Source organism: Calonectris borealis, chromosome 8 (genome assembly GCF_964195595.1).
Source record: "Calonectris borealis chromosome 8, bCalBor7.hap1.2, whole genome shotgun sequence".
Lineage (NCBI taxonomy): Eukaryota > Metazoa > Chordata > Aves > Procellariiformes > Procellariidae > Calonectris > Calonectris borealis.
The window spans coordinates 33062992-33086691 of NC_134319.1; the positions used below are offsets into that span (position 1 = coordinate 33062992).

A 23700-nucleotide genomic window follows, 5' to 3' on the forward strand; every position below is an offset into this window, starting at 1 on the left:
TGAATCCCTTGAGCAGAAGCTAAATGTGACTTGTAACCAGCAGAAAGGTTATACAGATGTCAGTTCAAATCTCTGAATTCAGAGTTCAGAGACACTCTCAACTCTGTAACGTAGCCCTCCAAGTCCCCAGCATGGGTTGCTAGTACCAAAAGGGACTCTGAAGCCAGAAAAGAGCATGTCTGCTTGTATCTCCAGTCTTGACCTGAAAAGTAAACCTTCTGGTGACTGTGGTGACACTACAGAGAGAGAAGTCTGTTCTTCCATCAACATAAGCTTTCACTTTTAGGGGTAAAACTTAAATAACTTGAAATTGGGAAGTTAATGAAGGGAAGTTGCATGGCCACCAGTGGGACCTCATTTTTTTCCTAGTAATTTCAGACTATTTGGTAGTAGGAAGATCTTTTTTCCATTAAGCTCTCTTAGTACTTCAAACCTGTCTCTATCTGCAGATAATTAGATGAGTTTTTTTAGTTTGATTTAAACTCTATGAATTTTTATAAATGGCCTGTTAAAAGTATTGAACAGCCTTTTGATGAATTTGGGAATCTGCTTTTAAAGCAAATGGATTAAACAATGATTGCTCTTCATGTTTTTTCTTTTTTTATATCTTGAAGAAACTTTGTGCAGTCTACGTAAGCAGTTTCCACTTCTTGGCAAACATCGTGATTCTGTGATTGTGTAGTGGTCACTGGCTGCAGTGTGGGGCAGTCCAGCATGGAGCTGGCTTCCCAAAGAGGTTGTGCAAGCTCCATCCTCAGAAGTATTCAAGAACGGGCTGGAGAAAGCCCTGAGCAATCTGGTCTGACCAAAGAGCTGCCCCTGCTCTGAGCAGGATATTGGACTAGAGACCTCCAAGTCTTGGGGACTGTACTCTTGTGATAAAGGTACATGATCAGCTCATTAGAAACTTGAGGTTCTGTCCCCGACTTTCTGCCAAGTGTCTTCCTCTGGCCTTAGGTTTTAAGGAGAAGCAATGTCCTTATGTGGCTTTGCCATGTATAGTGCAGTGAAATTCACTTCCTACGAACTTTGGGATCCCTTTACAAATGGGGGTTAATTTAAACAGGATTGGATTTATTAGAATAAGACTGGGCTTTTTTGAAGAGAAACTTCGTAGAAGTGCAGGAACTTAAAATGAATGCTGTCGTGTCAGGAATGTCCTCTGAGAGATTAATATTTAGGGTAGGAGGATGGTACCACGTAGAAGTTGCATTGCATCATTGCATCCACCCCTTCTTGATTGATCAGGACAAAAATCTTTTCTGTGAGGCTGCAGGTAGCTGCCCTTCTGTTCCTCCTGATGTTCATGTAATAATGGCTGTCATCAGGCAGTAGTGCTGTGTCTTGGCCTCAGGAATTGGACTTGCAAGCCATGAAAGCTGTGGTTTCACAGCATCTTATACGCAGAACTTAAATGCCGACGGAGTTGGTAAAAGGCAAAGACAGATTTCCTTAATTCCCCCCAATTTTATAGCTTGCTTTCAATGCTGAGTGTTGATACAATGAATTTTTGTTTGTTTGAAGAAACAAGCCTGTTATTAATATAACATGAATTTCTGTAGCTTTCTTTTAATTCTCTAGTCGTATTTGTTGGAAATGCCTGAATTTGCCAGGAAGTCATTATCTGAAAAGCATTAGCATGCCTTTGGATTTTTTGTTTGTTCCTTCCTTGCTAACTAGAGGAGTTAGTCTGTTCAATGGTAGGTAGTTGAAAAAAAAATATTGAGGTGTGTTAAGGCATGCAAAGATATATGGTGTGGGCTTAAACAGTTCTGAGAAAAAAAAACTTACAAGCAGCTCAGCCTGGAGAAGAGGCTTGAGTAAATGATTATTAATATTATCTGTATTAATAAATACAGACTCTAAGACAGAGATGTTTGATTTATGTGCTGCATAGGTGTTTTGTAGAATAAGTTATGAAGTGACACGTTCTTACAGGCTTATATACAAGTGTGTGTATACATTTGTGCAAATGAAGGTGGAAGTCAGATCAAGTTTCTCTGTATGACACGGTGTGGAATTAAGGGTATTCATAAGTATGTTTTTTTTTTTTCTAAAGAATAGTTTAAGGATAGCATACAAAATACTGACCAAAAAAGATTCAAAAAGCCATCAAAACAATCTCCTGAAACAGATTTGGCAGTTGGATGAAAAATGCTTCAAATGGCGTTTTAACCTCCTTCCATCATCGCCGGGCAGCAGGACCATCGGAGTTAATTGCCCCTGCCTATTCCTTGGCTCCTCGAGACGGCTCATCTGCAGCGTACGGACTCCATATTTATGAAGGCTGGTGCCCTGACTCGCGGTGCCTGTCGGATTGAGCTGAGGTGTCTAAAGAGGTTACTGTCTCCAGCTGTCCCTCCCGATGCTCTGCTGCGGGGTGTCTGGCAGAAGAGCTGATGGCGGTGTCGGGCGAATTCGGAGGCTTGAGTTAATAACATGGCAGGCTGTGTGCTGGGGCACTGGGCTGGGCGGTGATTTGTTCTGAGAAATGGGACCTCTGGCAACGTGGACAGCTGGAGACAGAAATGTCTTCAGCTGCTGCAGCTGAATCATGGAGGAATCATGGAATCATGAATTGGAGCCTGTGGATGGACTGCGTTGTTTATTGATGGAGGTTTCCTGCGCTGAGCCCTTTCAGATATATTTGTTCCCCTGCCTCTTCGGCTCTGTTGGCAGCTGCTGTGCTCAATTTTGAAGAAACAAAAACCTCGTTGGTGTAGCAATAAATGCGGTGGCTTGAAAATCAAGCTTGCGAGCTTTTGAATGGCCTTATTTAGAAGGTACTTCAATGTCTACCACAACTGATTGAGTTCCTTCCTACTTAATGGCATAATCCTGACAAGATGGTACTGCTGTGCCGACAGCCTTGCAACTCGTGGAGCAGGGTTTTCTACCTCAAACCCGCTCCTTATACAGCTTGGGCTGAGCCTGGCACCCTCCTTTCTGGAAATGTTTCCCAAGGTTGAATGCAGAAAGAAAGCATCTGAGTATGTTTGGAGACTTAAAACCTCTTCCACCTTAGTATTTTGTAATGTTGAGGCTGTGCTCCTGCTACTGTCAGAGCTGCTTGTAACCTACTGTGTATCAGTCCAGCTGGGAGAAGTGGCAGATCCTGGTTTTCAAATATAGATAGGTTACCCGAAATATTACAGCCAGCAGACTGATAATTTGGCTTGAATTTTAAACAGTGTCGTAAGAAACATTCTGCATTTAACTGTTGGCATTTTTAGTTAACATTTCCCTACTCTAGCTTATTTAAAACGGTGTTTGTGGAAAAACTGAATCTAATCCTCATTAACTTGCACGGTAGTTGTTTGCAACGGCTTTGGCTCATTGTACTTCTGTGTATCTGGCATATAAACCCTGGGATTGTCGTCATCTTCTCCTCAGCATGCAGAAGAGCATCGCCTAGCAGTAAAGTGGCTTTTTATCAATACGCTTTATGTTCGATTGCGTGCAAAATTCAGTAGTTCCCTATAGGTTTTCTCATCATTAGTGCTAATTAAGCCAGGTTTCCCTGAATATGTGTATTAAAAAAAAAAACAAACTAACTTACGCAGCAGAACAGGATGTCTCTAGCTATACAGTCTTACAGACAAGGCTGGAAGTCTGCTATGGTTTTCTGGGAGATTTTGGGTTGTATTTAGAGGAGATTAGGTTCAGGGTCACTTCCCTTTGCTTCCCCTCCAAAGTAGAGGGGATCCTGGGTCTGAAAGTTGAGCTGTTGCAGGAAGCATAGGTAATATCTCGTAGCATAGTATATTCTCTCCTTGGGTTTAAAAAAAAGAATGACTCTGTTTTATCTAGTGATGACAAAGCATGAAAGTAGCTCTGTTGGTTTTGATTTCAGAGCTGTGAGATGGAACTAAGCCCACCAAACCTCCTCGATTCAGATTTAATATTCTCCTTTAAACAAGTTCTTTATGGAATGAGAGTATCGTTAAGTGGTCTCTGTTAGAACTGATGGCATTTCATTACACTTAAAAGGATTTTTGTAAGCATGAAGTGGGCCTGGAACTAGGTCTAATGACATTACTTTGTCAACGTGGTACCTTTTTATGCCTTTCTTCAAATGGAGCAAAGTAAAACTCCAGGCTGCAAGAAGGAAGCTGAAAGTGTGACTGCAGCATGACTGGTGCAATAACGTCTTCCTAAGGGAGCCCGGAGCTGAGGACCGTCCTTCTGTGCCAAGCAGGCTTCGATGAACTGCTATAATGCCCTTCCCTGTCTGTTTCCTAGCTGTGGGAGGAAAAAAAAGATGATCAACATGCAGAGCTGACTTTCTAGTGTCGTCTTTTTATGCTTCGCATCGAGGTTTGCTTAGGGGGAGCATATTCCCATCAGATGTTTGAAGCCCGGAGGAGGTGTGATGGTAGGGGAGGGTACCCAAAGCGCATTCAACAGCAGCTGATGCTGCTGAACCTGGAGCTGGAATGTCCCAAACAACTCCAAGGAATAGGATCAATTTGAAATAGCTTGGGGTCCTCTGTCCCACAGTTTTCATTAAACTTCCATTAGACTTGAATCTGATCCATACGGCCTCTAAGAGGCCATAATTATAGTAGCCAAGACAAATCTGGCAATTTTCTAGTAATCTGGGGGTCACATCTAACCCAAATTAATGTGATTCTTGGGGATGAAGGTGTTTGCTCTCTGATGACAGGATGCATTTAAGTGGAGTCTCGTTTATACAATTTATTTATCTTTCCATGTAGCAGTTTAGAGAATTGAAGCATTTTTCTTCAAGTGGTCCTTCCTGAGTAGAGATTGCAGTAACCTCTTTGGGATTGTGGTATGCTTGCTCAGTTTATGTTCCAGAAAGCATTTAGCAGCACAGGGGTTTGGATCAGGGAATGTATTCAACCAGCGATGGTCTGTCCTTGTCCCTGTGGCACAGGTTAAGGACTTCGGAATAGCAGCAGTGACCTCATTTAGGTGGTGCTTTGGAGTAAGGAGTAACTAATGCAACTGTTGCTTTATTAAAAATACAAAAAAAAACACCAACACTTTTGATTTCAGCCACTTGCAGCTTTAGCAAAACAGTCTTTTGATAGCGAAACTTCATACGCTCTGTCTTAGGTAGCCTCTGTCTTTATATGTGACAAAATACAGACTTTGAGCTGACGGAGCACAAAATCTGAGAGCTATAATAGCAGCTTCCTATGCCTGAATATAGTTTTGTTTTTAAAAACTACAAATTAGTATGCTAGTGCATGCTTAGTGACACTAATTACTTTGCCTTAAAATATCAGTCTGCTATAAAACCAGTCTCTCAGGTATGTGATATTAATACCAATTTCTGTATTGGTCCCAGGTGCTGAACAGTCTGCAGTGCTGGTCATGGTGTTGGATTGTAACCTAAATTTCTAATCTTTGATTTCGATGCCTCAAAACGGGCATTGGAAGTAGGCAACCAGGCTATAAGATGGTGGGTCTTGGGATTGTTAGAAATGACAGGATATCCCTTGGAGGCCAGGGAGTGGGAGCATGAAGGGAGAAAGCCTTCAAGGAAATGTAAGTGAAGAGCAAAAGCTGCTGTTATCCCTCCTTCCTCCCACCAATTAAGTCTCCCGAAAATGAAAACGGTATATCCATGTTGGAATTAAATATGGGGCCATGGCAAGATAGGAGTTGGGGTTAGAGATACCGAAATAGAAACAGCACCATATTAGGTAGAAGTAGAATTGAAAGGCTTTGGTATAATCAGATAGGAAAATATATATATATATATATATATATAGTCACATGAGAGGGACTGAGTCATCTACTTTGTGGAAATGGCAACTCCTACGGTCACAGATCGTGTTACCAAGGCACAGCTGAGGCATTTATGATTATAGGAGCAATTGTAGAGTGTGTGTTTGGAAAGGGGAGAGGAGCAGTTGGCTGCAGACCTTGAATTGTAACTAGTGGTGCAGTTAAAGGCAAACGCAGTTAGGTGCAACCTCCACTTCTCCTGATTTGAAGGGGTAGGTTTAGCACATACCCATTTCTCACAGAAACTCGCTGGGCTAGGTGCCCCTCCAGTCTGACCCCCGGGGCATTTCAAACTGCAATTTCAAGTACAGTGTGAGCTGTCCCGGGGTGGGTTTGGAGGGCACCTAGCTCCATGCTGTCCCTGCAGAAGACCACAGAGCATGCCAACCTGGTCACTGCCTGTAGAGTTGTCTTCTTGCAGCCTCCCAGCGTCCACAAGCATTACATCGGGGATATTAAAGGGTATATCCATATTTATTTCAGTTAATATCCAATATGGACCACTTGTTCCTGGATTACTGTTGTCAGGTTCACTCTGCCACCATCATGTCTTGCAGGAGTAAGTACCTGGAGTGTGTGTGTGGTTTTTAAGGTGTGACTGGGAGGGGGAGGAACCTTCATCTGTCCCAAATCAATCTTCTGGTGAGTGGCTCCTATTCTAGTGCGGAGTGACTTGTTGAACACCCATCTTGCTGTTCATAACCCTTATGGTAAGGCAGCTGCTCCATTCCTCTGATCAATTTAGTTGCCCATCTGTACGCGTTCTCTAACTCCAGTGCGTCCTCCTGGGGTGTGGAGAACAACTGTACGCGCCGTCAGGATGCAAATGCAGCAAGGCTTTATACACTGGCAGAACTGGTAAATGCTCATGCTTTACTGTTTCCCCACTGGTCTACCCTCAACACCAAGCCAAGCTTCCAGACATTATTTCAGAAGCAATTTATTTTGTAATTCCATTTGTTAGCTACGAGTGCTCTCCAAGGTCATAGGTTTTAGCATTAAATAAAGGAATTGATTTATAATCTCACAGATTGAGAATAAAGATAAGCAGCAGAGCAACCAGAACCCTTGAGAATGTGTTTACTTTCTAGCAGCTCTTAGTGGTATTTCCATTAGGATACTGGTCATTAACTTCTTAGGAAAAAGAAAACAGTGATTTGGGAACTGGAGATGTCTCTCTTCTATTTTCCCTAGAACAAAACAATCAGTTCCTTTCAATTTGATTTTTGTAAGTAAATTCTGTTGCACATTTATAAATATTTTTCAAATATCCAGGAGATTTTGTGTCCCCAGAAGATTCCTTATAAAAATTCAGCTAGTCTTTGTAGTCAGAAATGTGGCGTTTAAAAGTTGGCTAAAAAAAAAAAGGGGGCAATTGCTAATTGTTTCTAAAGTGCACATCTTTGAGGAGCAAGGACCACTGCTAGTCCAAAAGGGAACTTCACTGGATGTTCAAATGATCTAAAATATGGCTTACCTCCAGTGCTTCCTTAAAAAAATGAAAATGTCTGAACTGGTCTCCCATCTCTAGAGGAGGTTGCTTCATGCTAGGACTGAGGTAGGTTTGTAGCACACAGAGACAGTTGGTGCTCCGTCTCCCTCTTAGATGGTGAAAATGTTCGTTGTCAGTGCCATGTTAAGTCTACTTAAAATAGCGCTACTAAATAGTCTACTAAAACACTCTTATTTCAGCAGGATGTTAATAGCTATTGCACGCATGTTTTATGTGTTGCTTTGGCTCGCTGGTGGCTCTGTGCCTCTCACCACATGGGAAGTGCATGCTCTTGTCTAGCTGGTTTATCTCTTGGCTCGATGGCCTTTTTGACAAAAAGGATAAAGTATTTCCTATTACTCTATTGCATGTTATCATTGTGCTAATGACTAATCCACTTTGACTGTAGAAATGTATCACCTGCAAACCAGAATGTTGTTGCTCTTCAGAGCTGGCCCTGTTGTGTCTTTTGACAAAATAAAACTACGTTCTCTTGTGAATTTTCATACAGATAAGCTTGTGCATTAGCAAGTGCTTACATCGAAACAAAGACTTCAAGCAGTAAGTGACAGGAATATCACCGAGCTAGTTAAATGCAAATAAGCCTTGCTTAATACTAAATGTATTTGGAAGACTTGTAGGAAAAAGCATGAACATAACTGTTGCTGTGCAGGTGAGCTGTCTGTCCTAATCCTGATTAGTCCAGGGGGAAGCAGAGTTTTGCAAATATTAGGAATAGCTTTATATGATAAATAATCCACTTGATTAGCTATTTAGATTATTCATATTTTTCTTTGTAAATCACTTGCTAAAAAGCGACTGGCAGAAAGTGAGAACGCTTCTTGTACCAGGACTGTGCATAGATGATGGAGGCCAAGGTGCAAGCGTGCGTTAGGCTTGCGGTGTTGGGTTTGCCTGCCTCTCGCAGCCAGCGAACATCTGTACAGGTGATGGTTTATTTCTGCATCCGTTTTCTCCCTGCAGTGTCTTTGATGCTGTTTGAAGGTCACAGGTCTGACAATCAATTTCATTGGTTGATGCTTTTATTAATTTTTTTTAATGATGTGTTAACTTTTATAGACGTATTGAAATACTCATTTGTTATGTCTACAGCATGTCTCTATTTTAAAAAAAAATAAATTAATGCTAGAGAAGCAAACCCACCCCGGGTGAGAGAGGTTCTATTCTGTTCTAATAACTTGGCTTTTTACCAGACATTGTAATACATTATTTTTTTTTCTTCAGCAGCAGAAGGCTAAGGGTATAAATTGAATCCAAGTAGATGAATCGCTGCCATCAGTTTAGTTGCGCTTTACCTGAATCCACGGGGCAGCGAGCAGGAGCTGAGACAGCGGTTCAATTAAGATTGTGGTACAAGTAAATCCATTGTGTTGTTATAGAGGCTTTCGATTATAAATTTCTTCCATAGAATAGGGTGAGCTGACACGACAGGCCTGAATGGTGCTTTCGTCCTCTTTGTATAAAAAGTGATTAGACTAGGGTAGATCTGGGTCTGGGGGAGAGCAGTCCGGCTGCTTAGATGACTTCTTTCCCTCTCGCATTTTATTTAAATAGATGCATGCTTGCTTGCTTTATTCCCCAGCCGTAAGCGTGTTCCTTTTCTTCGCCTTTTGGAGGCTTGCTACTTTGCAGGCTTGACCCGACTAGCTTGTTTCTCCTCTAGCCAGCAAGCAGTCGTGAGTGGGACCATCTCCTGCTACTGCTTCGGAGAAGTTTAGGTGCCTGAGTTAAAAGGCCAAGTTGCAAGCTGTTTCATTGAATTATTTTATACCGTCAGACTGCATATCAACAATCCTTTCTCTACATAGTTTAAAAATAACTTGATGATATCTCCTTTACAAGGACTTGAAAACTCTGTTGGCATTTAAATTTATCTTCCCTTGAAAGCATTGCAGTGCCTTCAAGTTCTCAGCTATGTTGAGGGGTGGAAAACTCAAGCTGTTATAGCTATGGGGACAGCCTAAAGAGCCCCCTCTCTTCTTGTAATTGGTTTAATGCTTTCTAATTTTAGAAAGGTACCTTAAATACCCCTGCTCTCAGGATTTTTCAAGCTGTATGAATGTGAAACCTGATCAGTGTAAACTCAGCTTTCTCTGCTGCCATTCAGAACTTGCTGCCTGGTTCACAAGTGCTGTGGCTTTTAAAAAAAATCATGATAGGGACAGCAGAGACTGAAACAAATTACTGAGTGGAAGAACCCCAAAAGAGACCTCTCAAAGTGGCAGACTGCTTGCTTAGTCAAGAGGTTTGAGGAGAGCTGGTTACTGACGGTACCAGCCTGGAGACCTGGGGCAAATGCTACCCCCAAGCCTTTTCCGGGAGGAGTGGCAAACTTTCTGTCCCGCTGAGGCTGATGCTCCTGAAAGGAGGTGGGTGTATGTGCACATCCACCCTGCCCTGCCTGCCAGGCTGCAGGCAGGCAGGAGCTCCTTCTAGGAAGCAGGTTTACTTCCCTGGCTGCTTCTCTCTGGCCCTTCCAAGCTGCGAAGGTAGCAATGACATTGGCTGTTTATAACCTGCTGCCTGCCTTTCTCTCAGATGTATTTCATGTACAACCTCAGGCTTTTCTCATTTGCAGCTTAACTTTGTTATAAGGTGACTGCTTTTACTTCCAACTTTGTTGATATCTATTACAAACTTGCCCTGCAGTTCAAGGAAGAAAGTGCCTCGGTTTCCACGAGCAACCCTAAGTGGAAGTCATTGCGTGCATGGTTTTTACAGTACTGATGATATATGTTTCAACGCTCTGTTGTTACTCAGGGAATTTAGAAAGCTTTTTTCCACAAATACTGGTTTGCTCCTGCATTAACACTTAAAGTTCACCAAGCTGCTGTATATAGGAGCTAAGGGATGCAGCAATGCAACCGAGGAATCAATGGGCAGTCATCCCATAGCACATTGATCGTAGAGCGTACAGCTGAATGTTAAGCACGTTTCCAGGGTGAGCTGTCAGCTTTGATGTTTGGGTACCGCGCAGTGTAGATGGTGTAGCTGAACTGGAAAACCTCTAGAGCATCTGAACAAAGATCCTGGCTGCGGGAGGGAGATTGTGCTACCACAAAACGTCCGTTTCAGTAAACGGAGATGTGGGTGTTTTTGGAGGGCATTAGAAAATGGTGCCCGAGAGCAAGAGCTCCACGCTGTTGGTGTGTGTGCCAGACCTGACCAAGGTGTTCTGAATGGGGTATTTGCTAACTGCAAATTGTGATTCTCAGCTCTGCCATACCGAGACATTTAGGTAGTAAAATACCCTGCTGGTAAGTACATGTGTTGTGTTACACAGTTCTCAACCTATGCTTTTGTTCCTCAGTATTGAGTTCGACCGAGACTGTGACTACTTTGCCATCGCTGGGGTGACAAAGAAGATTAAAGTCTATGAGTATGGTACAGTCATTCAGGACGCGGTGGATATTCACTACCCTGAGAATGAAATGACCTGTAATTCCAAAATCAGGTAGGCGTTGACTTTGCATTTGAACTCAGAGGGCCTTTTCCATTTGCTTGTTTATGTGCAGTAACTGTTTTGCTTTCTTTATCCATTGTGGGAATGGGAGGGGAAAAGAGGAAAGCAGGAGCCGATGGAGAGCTTGCTTTGAACTCTGGGTGGGATCAGGTGGCATAAGCACTGTTACTTGTGTATGCTGGGCTCATCCAAGGTAATAGCAGACCCACGTATCTGGAGGAGAAGAGGACATAGGGTAGTGAACTGCTTTTGTGTTCCTTGCAAATGTTGTTGGATATCTACTCGATTAAAAGGAGAGTAAAAGCGGAGTAGTGGATGTGCTCCAGGTCAAGTCTTAGCTTGTCTCAAGGTAACTTCTGTGCCCCGTTCTTCATAATAGCCACTGATTCCTTCATGCTTTCTTCTCTTCATCGGCCAGATCCTTTCCATTCTGCTGAGAGGCTGCTAGTCCTCAGGAAATGTGCCTCATTTGCACCTTCTGCCTATGAATTTATGTCTGCCTGAAGTACTGTTCTGCTGAGCCTCGTAATATCAAGCTCTTAGGAAAAGACCTTGCTTGATTTTTTGCTTCTGTGCTGCTATCTTTACTGTCAACCTATTTTATCTTTTTAGATGACTTAAACCAAAGAAATATAGACCACCATGTCAGAACTTCAATTGAAAGAATCCAGCTAACATAACTTAAAAATCCTAATTCAAAAATTCTGTTAAAGCTCAAAGGTAAATAATACAGGCAATCAAACCAATTCAGTATTATAATACAATCTCCAGCATCTCTGTTGAACTCATTTGTTTTTATTTGGTGCTCTACATTTTAAAAACAGTAAAGCACCCACAAAAGTGTAAGTAATAAATTTATATAACAGTCCGGCTTCCGTGAAAACAAAATGTTGTTTAACAAGATTAATAATGTTTGCAAGCCTACTTTATAGTGTAAAAGTCACGCTTAGTTTTGTAGTTGACATGTTTCTTAAGATAGATCAGTCACTCCTGTATCACTCATGCTGATTATTCTCGGGAATTGTGTAACACTATTTTATGAAGGAAAAGATGTAAACGCAACTGACCCTGGGACTGCCTTTCAAGATGGGTAAAAACAGTCTGAGAGGGATTTGTATTGATAAGCCATACTGATTATGGAGCTTGTGTTTTGCTGGACTTAATGAAATGTTCAGCATTTTTGCCTGAGTCATAGCAGAGTTCACTCCGTTCAGCTTCATTATTCTGGAGAGAAGAGCAGAATAATAGGAGAACCATCTAGCAGTCGATTAATACCTTTTGCCTTAATTAGAAGGGGAAAAGCAATGCGTGTTCGGTATTTCTCAGTCTGTCTGAGACAACTTCCAAACTTGCTACTTCAAATTTGACAGGGATCTACCCTGACGATCCTGCCAGGCATTAGGAAGTTGTTTGTTCTCCCTTCTCTGGCAGCCGCCGGTGAGAAGAGCCACGTTAGCACCTTCAGTGATGTTACCCTTGTCAGCTTAGTGCTCCAGACAAGACATCGCTTGCATTCAAGATTTCTTCTCTTTCTCAAATTTCATGCATATATACATTTTTTTAGAGATACACACACACACACACACACACACACACACACACACACACACACACATATATATGACAATGCTAAATGCATTGTCCTCTGACATTCTGTGCCTCAGCGGAGGTGGACAGGGTTCTCTTCTTTCACTTCCTTGCCCTAGTTTCTCTCATTCCTCTGAAGAAATGCATTCCCCCCCCCAACTCCACTGGCACCTCCACATTATATCAACCTTCCTTTGGCATGTGGGTGCTTTTGGTTCTGACAAATAAAGCTAGGCTGTCAGTCAAATGCATCTCTGCTATATCCATTAGCTCTGCTGCCAGTCACTGGTGCTGGGGCTCGCTGGCGCAGTGTCGAGCAGCATAATAACTTGCTATTCTGAAGTGGTGTAGCTTGAGGGAGAAGTTATATATGAAGGCTGTAATTTCATTACGGAATATTGCAGTACACTGAAAATGTGCCCATATTATAATAAAATCTAAACAAGTGGAGCCTGCTTTTTGTAAAAAGCCTTGGCTTAAAGCTGTTGATCTTAATTTGGGTGGAGGTGCAGCTTCTTTCAGAGGTTTACTCTACCTGCTAGTGCTCTTTCTGATACCGAAGACAGACGTATTTCTGCTGTGGCACATGGGTGGTACCTCTCTTCCCAGCAGAGATGCGGGGGTCCGTGTGCAGACGGGATTTGGTGACATGTCTCTTCTGCTCAAGCTGGCGGGTGACACTGGCACGGCTCGTAATGCCCCTTCCGTCCTCAGACGGCACCAGAGCTGTCTGTCCACAGGCGCTTTGGTTTTCCAAAGACGCGTCATGGGAAGCTCACCTTAAAATTGATCCTGGTTAACCTTGTTCAGAGTGATGATGCTGGAACATAAATCGTTAGCGGTTATGTTGGTGACTCAGCTTTTGGAGGAGCAGCAGCTCTGATGGGCTTTTATAAAGGCAGACAGGTGACAGCATTTGCGAGGACTCGTGTCTGGCCAAGAGCAAGTCTGCTGGCCTGGAGCAGCTGCGGGAAGGGAAGCCCTTGCCTGGGACGGGGCTGGCACCAGCCCAGCCCTGCTCTGCCGTGTGCCAGCTGGGCGCCTGCTGAAAGGTTGAGCTTCATGCCAGCAGTAATTGATTGTAGGCTTTTCTGGAGCAGAGCCCTGGTACCAGCTGTAGCTGAGTCTTTCTTCCTTTTTTCCAACCCCCTTTTTTACACCCACCTGCTTCTTAAATACATTCTTTTTTTTCATCATCTGCTGAGCTTTCTCATCCCTATTTTTAAGAACGGGGAGGAAGTCGGTGTGTCGGGTTTCTGGTAAATGTGCATCGCGTCCCCCGGGAGCAACAGTGGCATAAGCTTCCAGGAAAAACACAAGATGACACATAAATCCTCATAAAAATCCCATTTACAGATTCATAGCTTCAGTACAAGAAACAAATCCTGGCATTGTGTAGTAGCTATAAACAGCACCCTGTGAGCTAATTATGACTTGCTGTGTCCCTAGCTATGGCAGACAATAATCTGCGGCTCCCCCCGCGCAGGAGGAGATGGGAGAGGGCGAGAAGAGGATGAACAGCTAGCAGTGAGCCACAGCTCTTCTCTGATTTATTCAAGAGGCAGATTTGTTGTTTTGCCATAGGTTGCAGGGGGAGAAAAATAAGGAGATCTAGCGTTCAGGTGAAAGAAATTGGCTTTGGGCCTCGTTAATCTACAATAGGTGACGTGCAAGTGTGGTTAGGTAAACATGCTTTTGAAATCCATGTTTAGTATTCTGCATGCTCACCACTGTGTTTGCAGCATCTGTACTTCAGTGATAGATGTTACCACAAACCTCCAAAATCAGCTGCATCTGTTTAGTCAACTGCAGTAAAAGCAAAGCATCAGTAGGCTTTTTTTTAGGAGGCTGCTAGTATTTTATTGTTTTCATTTTTGGGTGTCAGTAAATCAAACGCATGATTGCTCTATCCTAATAGCAGTTCATGGGCATATTGCTGTCAGTTTTTAAAATGGCAGTCAGTTCTCACTATTAAGTTTAAATTAAGCAAAAACTTGCCGTATGGTGTTTTTCATTGTGGAGTCTTGGCTATTGGAGAGGTATGAGCTCTCTTTATGCTGAAAAACCTCACGAGTGGTTGTGTTAAATGCCCGTATTTCCAACGCAGAAAACATTTGACACTGAACAGGTTATAAGGAAATATATTTTCAACTTTCATTAATTCCAGTTTTCAGAGTAACTGCTTCTCTTTGCAATAAGATGAAGTTTTTCTTTAAAAGTATTTGTCTCTTAACCCTACTAAAGATTTTCTTTGGATTGATTAGAAAAAAGGGTTTTTTTTAAACATTCATGATGGTAATGTAATTCTGTATGTCTCTGAAGTATTTGGTTAGCGTTGTTATTCACGTGGATGTTCCTTGCAATAATAGATCGCTCCCTTAAAAACTTTTCAGTCCTAAAACTACTGGGCATCCGTTGACTCATGGTAATAGACAGGATCTGAAGCACTTGGCACTCGGAAGCAGGTCAGACCACAGCAGTTTGTACCTTATTAAAAGCTTTAACTCCATTTAACTCTCACCGCCAGAGGGGCGGTTGACACCGGGTAACTTGATCCTGGATTTGAAACATTTCAGCCATAAAAATACTGGCTCATGAAAGAAACATCGGTTAGCGTTGTCAGTCATGCTGAGCTGGCCCACTTGTATCTCCGAATAAAATGAAGGATGCACATAAATCTTTACGGGGTCAGGATTTTTTGTGTGTCTGGATCAGCTGCCGAGGTTAGGAGAGTGTTTCAGAGGTCGGTGATTAGCTTTCAACTAGTGTTTCTCCAGGCTAATCTCCTAGGAAGGAAAGTTATCACAACTTAAGGCAAAGATAAACCTCTGGGGTGTAACTATCGCCCTGCCTCTGGATTAAAGAACAAAGCAAAAACTGAAAAAAATACAGCTACTAGTATTTAAAATAAAAGGTGGCCTCGCACAACTCCTTTTTAATCCAGCGCTGAATTATGCATTATCTCAGCCTTAGGTAGCTATTTTTTGTATCATATCTCATAGCCTCCACATTTCAGTTTCTCCCTGGAATGTGACTGCAGACCATCTGAAGGTTGTCTACAAAAGGTTATTTTTATGTGCTTGTGGGGTTTTGATGCTTAAGCTGTTTGATGACTGTGTAAGCTGCATTTTTGGTCCGTCTCACCTTTGCCCTTTCCCCTGCTCCAACTTGCTCCCCCATGCATTTTTGAGGCTGTTATTCAATTTGTTGCCCATGATAACATCTCAAGGAACCCAAAAAAGTAAATGTCTTTGAAGTTTCAACAAAATTGCCTGCGTTGGGCATGGAAGAAAGATCACTGCTTCCCTTGAGGGGAGCATGGCAGTAGCTTCTCAAACCTTTGTGGGTCCTAGAGAAGCCACGTGGAAGGGAAACATCATAATGTCCCAGCTCCAGGACAGCCTTCTTTCAGGCCTGTGTCATCATGGATGCCAGAGAGTACCACCAAAGGACGGTCAGTCGTTGGTAAAAAGCATCCTTTACCTGGAGAGGGAGCTCCCCGCCACCTGATCCAACCCTGAATTGTACTCTACAAAGGTTAGCTTTGAGGATTTAAGTTATAAAGAAGCTCAGGTATTGCAATGTCAAGGAGAAAACTCTAGTTTCAGATGTTGTAAACAGAGTTGGGTGGTGATGAGGGCAGAATTAGGGTAGTGAGCTGGAACAGGATTGTTTTTGTCTTACTATGATCCCTTAATCATATTCCTTAAAAATGAAAGATTTGTGGTGTGTGTGACTTAAAAGGTGTTAATTGAACCACTTAGTGGCTGCAAATCCCTAAACGTTTTTCACCTGTCAGTTCCTGTTTTCCCCTCTCAGTGTATCTACAAATGCTTTCCAAGTGAGTGTTAACCCCTTGTTAACACCATCAGACTTCAGTGGGACAGAATGCTTAGCTTGATCTTTGCTGTGCCAGACCTAATGGAGATGCTTTTGGGCACAGAAGTCCTTCATTTTTCTCATCTATATTGATTGATCCAATAAAATATTACCTCTGCCTACAAACCTGATATTTCTTATATCCTTAGAATCATAGAATCATTAAGGTTGGAAAAGACCTCTAAGATCGTGTCCAACTGTCAACCCAACACCACCATGCCCACTACACCATGTCCCTAATAGAATCATAGACTCATTAAGGTTGGAAAAGACCTCTAAGATCATCCAGTCCAGCCACCAACCCAACACCACCATGCCCACTACACCATGTCCCTAATAGAATCATAGAATTATTAAGGTTGGAAAAGACCTCTAAGATCATCGTGTCCAACCATCAACCCAACACACCATGCCCACTAAACCATGTCCCTAAGGGCCTCATCTACACATCTTTTAAATACTTCCAGGGATGGTGACTCAACCACTTCCCTGGGCAGCCTGTTCCAAGGCCTGACCACTCTTTCAGTAAAGAAATTTCTCCTAATGTCCAATCTAAACCTCCCTTGGTGCAACTTGAGGCCATTTCCTCTCATCCTAGATCTATCACATCTCAAACAGCACTGTTAAACTCTGTCCTTTATATTTTTCTGCCTACTCAGAAAATTCCTAGTTTTCGTTGTCTGTGGTGATTTCTTTCTTGACAAGATACAGTTAAGTGATTATCCTCTTCATAGTTCAGCTTGCAGTGCCCAGCTTTCTTCTGCCGGTCAGATGTGGATCTCCTGCTCCCCTAGCATAGAGCATCCATCCTCTAACCAGCCAGGGTGGCACCAGCATGTCTGCCTTTCTCTAGCACCCTCCCCACCTGCTGAGGCTGCCCAACGTACTCTCAAAGCTGTCCAGATAGAAGACTGCCTTCTCGGAGATTTGGCCTGGGGCTGTATTCTTCCTGCTTTTGTGTGATGGCTAAACTTACAAACTATTTTTTTTTTTCTTAAGCTGCTTGAAGCCCTGACTTGAGTGGAGATAAGATGGCAGAGGGAACAGGTTTGAACGGATAAATGTCTGGTGCAGTGTCTACCCCCCTGCCATTAGTTGGAGACTGCTCCCAGCCCAGAGCCTCGCTGCGTTGTAGCTCTAGGGCTCTGAACCGCTTTTGCTTCCATCAGTGACTGACTGCTCTGCCTGGAAACAAGACTCCAGATGTCAGACATGGTTATCTCTGGACTGCTGCAACCTTCACCTCAGTCCCGGTGGGCAGTGCCTGCCAGCTTCATGTGGTCCTCAGGGAGCCACTTAAGCCACTCTGAGGCTTCTAGTAAATCATAGGCTGTCAAGACCTGCTTTTCTGTGGGTACCTAAAGGTAGTAGAGCTGGTGTAATGATAGCTCCTTGATGATACATTTGTGGACAGTCCTTGTACCTGCAAGGGTTGAGGACGCTAACATTTTCTAATTAATGACATATCGTGGAATAGGTGAGATCAGGGAAAGCATTGCCTGAGCTGTATCACCTCAACCATCCTCTTAGCAGCTGGTGGTTAAAGATAATGACTTATATTGGGTAAAAAAAACTTACTAAAGTTTCTGAATGCAAAGTTTTAAAACGATGGGATGCTGTTATATGAAGGAAATATGCAAGTGTGTGAACAGACTACAGGTAGATACAGGTGCGCACAGGGAGTCAGGTTGAAAACAGTGTCATCAATGTCATCATTCTGTACTGGCCATTCTAAAGGAAGCTCCCAGTGATCCACTGGGGAAGGTGTGTCCTGAAGGTTTTCTCCAAGCATCATGCAGTGGTGCGAGAGGCTTGCAGAAAGCTGCTGCTGTTGGATTACTTTGTCTCGTTTCTGTAAGTTACAGATTAACTTGTGCAGACAGAGGAGGTCAGAGCTGGAAGTCTTTTGGATCACTCCATAAAGTTTCCTGTTGATGCAAGCACCAGTAGCATGTTGTTCCTTTCATGTATTTCTTCAAATTTGTCTTAAAAAACAGTTGACTTTCTTGCCTCCCATTACTTGGCTGCTCCAGAACCTCAAATAAGCTTGTTGATTCCACGCAGCTAAAGAGTGGTGAGCTATGATTAGTAGTTGCTGTGCATAGTCCCTCTGTAGTTGTAAAACTCACACCCCAGTAAGTTAAGTTCAACCATAGTCAGGAGCAGAACACCAGTGCCGCTTTAACAGTGTTTATATATTTTAACTACATTAAAAAAGGAAAAGGATTTTTCCCCTTCTGTGTGTAAATGCTGTATTCCTAAGGAAAACAGGCTGCATGTGTATATGGAACAAAGAATTTGCCAAGGTATAATAATCCTAAATCAGTATCCGTGTATCTACATCTTGTGTCAATGTGTGGCTGCACTGATCAAAGCAGTACTAAAAAGTTACAGAATCGTGGGCTTCTAGTTTACGTTGGCCCCAAGGCTGCCATAATCTAGTTAACTGTGTCAGAGCTGTTTGACCTGCACGAATTGGATCTGTCAGTTCAGCTTCTGCTACATGCATCACAGTTGATACCGACTGGCGTGCTTTTGTGCCAGATGGTCCAAAAATTGGTGAACAAGTATTACAAATTTTCTTACCTCTGTCACATTTTTCGGGAGTCAGAGTGGAGGCGTAGTGCCAGAACGCTACGAATGTGACTTGGCAGTGTCACTGCTCTTGTTTCGTCTGCTGATGGTTAGAGTTTGTGGGTGGAATTGTCATTTAGTTTTGCATGGCCACTTGATTCAATTTAAGATACAAACCCATACAATATATGTTGCAGTTCTCGATCAGAAACATCTCCTAAATGGCCCATAGAAAATGAACTGCTGTTTCCTTCTGGATAGGAAGAGGAGTCTTTCCTCATTTATAGAAAGCTGGAAGTAGTTTCTCAGAAGTCGAACTTCCATTTGCACATAGGTACAGGTATAGAACATCATATATGTGCCAGGGGAGACGTTTGGTTTGCCATTCATGCAGCTATGTGTTTTACATCTATAGCTTCTGTTAGATAAGTAGTTATCTTTATGATAATAATAATGGTAATAGCTATTGCAAGAGGCGAAGAAGTCAAACCCTGAGCTCTCTGTGAGAGTTTGTGTGGGATTCAAGTAGCAAAACAATCGCAGTATTAGAGATGAATACATTTAAAAAAAAAAAAAAAAAAAACAAAACAAAAAAAAAAACCAAAACCCGAGGCCCTAGCACTTCACACAGAGAGGCAATGTCACTTAAACCAATAAAGCTTTTTCTTTTAGCTTGTGGAGGAAGGTTTGTTATGTTTCTGGTGGGTTTTGTTTTTTCCCCGAGTGTTTCAGTGGGGTGACTTGATCAAATGCTGCATGCTTTGCAAAGACACTAGTTGCCTGATGTATTGCAAGAGTGATTTTTGTGTTGTAAGGTATGCTTTAATGTAAGACTGACCAGGGCTCTTTTTCTTTTTAAGCTGTATCAGCTGGAGTAGTTACCACAAGAACCTGCTAGCCAGCAGCGACTATGAAGGCACCGTCATCCTTTGGGATGGATTCACGGGACAAAGATCCAAGGTCTACCAGGTAATGTGCAATCAGTGAGCAACACTTTCCCACACCATGGGCCACGTTGGGGGAGCAGTATTCAGTCTAAGATTCTGCTGCTACTCCAGCAATAGGCTTTTACATTCCACAGGGTGAAATGAGTGCTCCTCCTGTTTGGTAAATGTGTCTCGTTGGCACAGCTTTATTGAGCTGTAGTCCTCCGAGGGAGGTAGCTATATCTTCTTGTCACAGTCACGAGGCAGTTGACGTTTTCTTGCTGCTGCTTTCAGGTAGGGAATCTGCACAGGGAGAAATGAGTTGAAAGTTGTTCGTCTCACCTTTCTCTAGAAACCTGTTTCTCCATACCTGTTCCACTTCAGTCTCTGTCAAAAGCCTTTTGTAAAGTCCTGCAGTGATTGCTGCTGCAGGTGCTCATAAAGCAGAAGAGCAAAATGCAGACTGAAGTGGCGAGGCTGGAGAATGGAGCAGTAGGCAGAACCCTTCCCGGTACAGTCCTGTGCTCAGCCGAGCAGCGTACACACGCCAGTGGGCTGAGCTCAACAGCGAGATCTGGCATTTTGACTTTTCATGCAGTTTGAACATTGTGTTTCTATATAATGGCTTGTGATCGGAACAAGGAGGTTGGAAGAGAGGATGGTCTGTTTGAGGAGAGGCTGGAAGTGCTGCAGGCTGTTGTGTAGGTAGCATAGTGCATTGAAACTGGTCAGTGATAATGAATGAACTGCAGACTTCAGTTCCACCTTCTTGACAGTTCAACATAAGTTTTAATTCCTCTTTAAGCCTTTGTTTACTTTTTCATTGTGTTTTGGCCATTTTATAATGCTTGTTTTCACTAATTCTTTGCATATCTCAATTAAAAAGAAATTATACTGGACAAAATAAATCTTGTCTGTTTTCCTCTCAAATATATTTTGCATTTCTTTATGAGGCTGAATAATGAACCTAGAGAGGACCAGCTGGTACTTATGTTAAAACAAACTCATTTTGCTTCCTATCAGATTATTTGAATTTTTTATTTGGATTTGCATAGAGGCATGCATACTGACATCTGCTTTGCATGTATTAGAAATCCTTTAGTGACTTTGTCCTGGCAAGCTTTTCATGTCGTTGTCTTGCAAGGCTTTAAACAAAGAGTTTGGCTGAATTGTGGGTTTCATTCAATGCAGCGTTTTGCTTCCCTGTGGGATGTGCCAGTGGAGCAAATACAACTCTTCGGTGTTTTGGGGGAGAGTGTGGAACCGTGTAAAGATATTTGTTTGAGTGGAAAACCACAGGATTAGACACGAGAAGTTTTGTTTAATAACTCAATAGGAGAGTGAAGATTTCCTGGATTTTCATAGAGAGGAGGTGTTTGAAATGGCTTTGAACGGGCATCTGATCAGTGTTGGGAGATACAACGGTGACCTACTAGAATAAGCAGCAGCACACGGTGGAACCACGGCCAGTCAAACTGTGCTGCAAACACAGGTCTTTAATGTATATTTCCTGAAATCATTATTTTTTCTTTCAAGTAAAAAAAAAAATAAATGAGGTTTCGTTTTTAAAATTGCGGTTCCGCTGTTTTCTCCTTTCATGGCATGTCTAGCATACTGCAAGCATTGGTCTGATTGGGAGAAAAGATATTTTTTGAGAAACTGCTAACACAGTAAGTGTCTCTGTCCAGGACTCTCCTGACAATTTACACCAGACAGCGTGCGTTTTTTCTTTTACTATTTTATCAGATTACAGCTCACTACCTTGCAATATTTTTCTTGTTTCTCTAAACAGGAGCATGAGAAAAGGTGCTGGAGTGTTGACTTTAACTTGATGGACCCAAAGCTATTGGCTTCAGGCTCTGATGATGCCAAAGGTATTATTCTTTTTCAGTCTCTGTGCAGAAGGCTTACACTCTGTGTATTCCCCTTGAGGAACAAAAATGTGATATTTCAAGTAGCTGATTCCTCAGCTACCTTCAATATTGTAGTTGATGTGATAACGCGTCAAGATATTACTGAACTGTTCAGATCTTAGAGGACAGGCTTTGTTTGGATTAAGATTTCTTGGTGTGATGTTCACATTTTTTGGGTAATGTGCTCTCTAGCTAGCATTTTCCAGGACACTAAACAAAGCAAAATGTGTTTTAACATTAGTTAAACTTGTTGAGTTAAAGCCTTGGGGCCTTTCAAAAGAACAGCATGTATTGATATTTCAAAAATGACGTTGTCGGTGAAAAAGCAGAAGTTAAAAATGCCTGCTGCTGTTTTACCCGTAGTTCTGTATGTTAAAGACTGCGCACAATGAGAAGCTTCCCGCTTTCACGATGTGCGGTGTTTCTCGGAGCTTAACAGAGTCGGATGGTGGACTGGGAGCGCTGGGAGCAGCTCTCAGCTTTCCACACTCTGGGGTCCGTTTGACAAAAGGCGTTTGGAGAGAACCCTTAAGACAAGCCTTTTCCTAACATGCTGGTAGAAAAATGTTCCTCTTCTAAGAAGAAATAGGAAACTTCTAAAGAAAAGGATAGCACTGAGCAATATGTAGTATTTTTCATCCGTAATGAACAAGATTTTATCTGTAATATGTTTACAATATCGAATTAGAGTTATTAAGCAGCAAGAGCTTAGAGTTCCTTTCATAGTCAGTGGGGATCAACACTCCCAGATGGGCTGATACAGCTTTGGACAGAGCTCTTCATGATTTGCTTTGAAATGATAAATTAATTTTTCATAAACATTAAACCTTGCAAGCTGCTCCCCCCTCTAAAATGCATTTAAATTCTGTTTCAAAAGAAGGCTGTATTAGTGTTCCTCAATTGTATTTGGCAGTCTTAATGTAGCTGGTAATTCCATTTACAAAATGCAGCTTTAATGATTATTTTATATTTAAGGTGGCTTTTAAATGTTTTTGATATACTTGCCTCCCCTTTTTGGTGGAAGTCAAGAGTGTTTTCTGTGCGTTTAAATGCATCAGGAGTGAACATTCACCTTGTAAATTATCAACCTCTTTGTCACATTGCTCCCCACTCATGCTATGCATTTGAAAAAGCTTATCTGCCAGGTAGACATGCATTTGTTAGCATGTTAACAAGTTGTCCAGTTTTGCAAAGCCAGCTGCAAGCAGAGCTCCTGTCTCTAGTTTAACAGTTCACTTCAGTAATAGTTTCTGAAAGCGTAGTGTTTACTTAGAAATTATTGTAATAAAGTCGGCAGATCTACATAACTTGCATTTCAATTCACAGAGGTCTTTTGAAGGCGTATTGGGGTTTTGGTGAATAAAACTGGGCTGGAACGTTTTATCCTTTGCTTCTACCGTGGTTTGCCTGTGATTTGCATATGTAACAAGCCCTTTAGAGACAAATGGAGTCCTGTGTGGAAGTGTTTGAAATAAGCACAGATTTTAGAAGTCTTTAAGGTACAGAGCAATAGTAGCAAATGTCCAAATTAATGTTATAGTGTCCACCTTCCACTTCAGTGATCACATTGAAAGGCTTAAATGTGAGAAAAAGGTAACACCTATGACGAGTTGTCTTAACCCAAACCTGCCTAACTTAGTTTTGTCTTTCTGCTTATCATGTTCAGGAGTGTGTGTTTGAGTTCTGGCCAGCTTTGGGTACATATGATACACGTTTAGCCAGGTCCAGCATCTGGTTGGAAATCCAAGTTCTATGTACCCTTCCTGTCCTCTTTTACTTCTCTGCTTGTGTGAGGCCACACTGGGCTTTCTAACGAGAAATCTCAATGCTGATAAATATTGGTGTGACCAGAGCGATCGGAGCTAATCTCGCCACGCTTCCCCGGAAAGCACGGGTATAACATTTTCCTGTCAAGCGATCAGGACAAGCCAGCAAAACAGTGACAGCTTTGCCAGTTCTTCCCACATGCCTACATATCTGCCTGTCTCTTCTAGGTCTTTTCAAGTCGGAAGCTAATTTTTAAAGCACTTGGTATGCTTGGTAGGCATGTACTGGGGAAGGAGCTTTTAGATGAAAAATCATATC

General features: G+C 42.3%; 1 protein-coding gene across 11 annotated transcripts in view; it reads left to right on the forward strand.

Annotated features, from left to right (window-relative positions):
• The window catches only part of COP1 (COP1 E3 ubiquitin ligase), a 132108-nt gene that overhangs the window by 44703 nt on the left and 63705 nt on the right, over positions 1-23700 (forward strand). For all 11 annotated transcript variants that reach the window (XR_012674569.1, XR_012674570.1, XR_012674568.1 and 8 more), the window contains 3 exons: positions 10584-10727; positions 19637-19745; positions 21495-21576. Coding sequence is in view for 8 of the 11 variants with exons in the window: in XM_075156883.1 (XP_075012984.1) it covers positions 10584-10727; positions 19637-19745; positions 21495-21576 (335 nt within the window). In the remaining 3 variants the exon portion in view is untranslated. The remainder of the gene's footprint in view (positions 1-10583; positions 10728-19636; positions 19746-21494; positions 21577-23700) is intronic.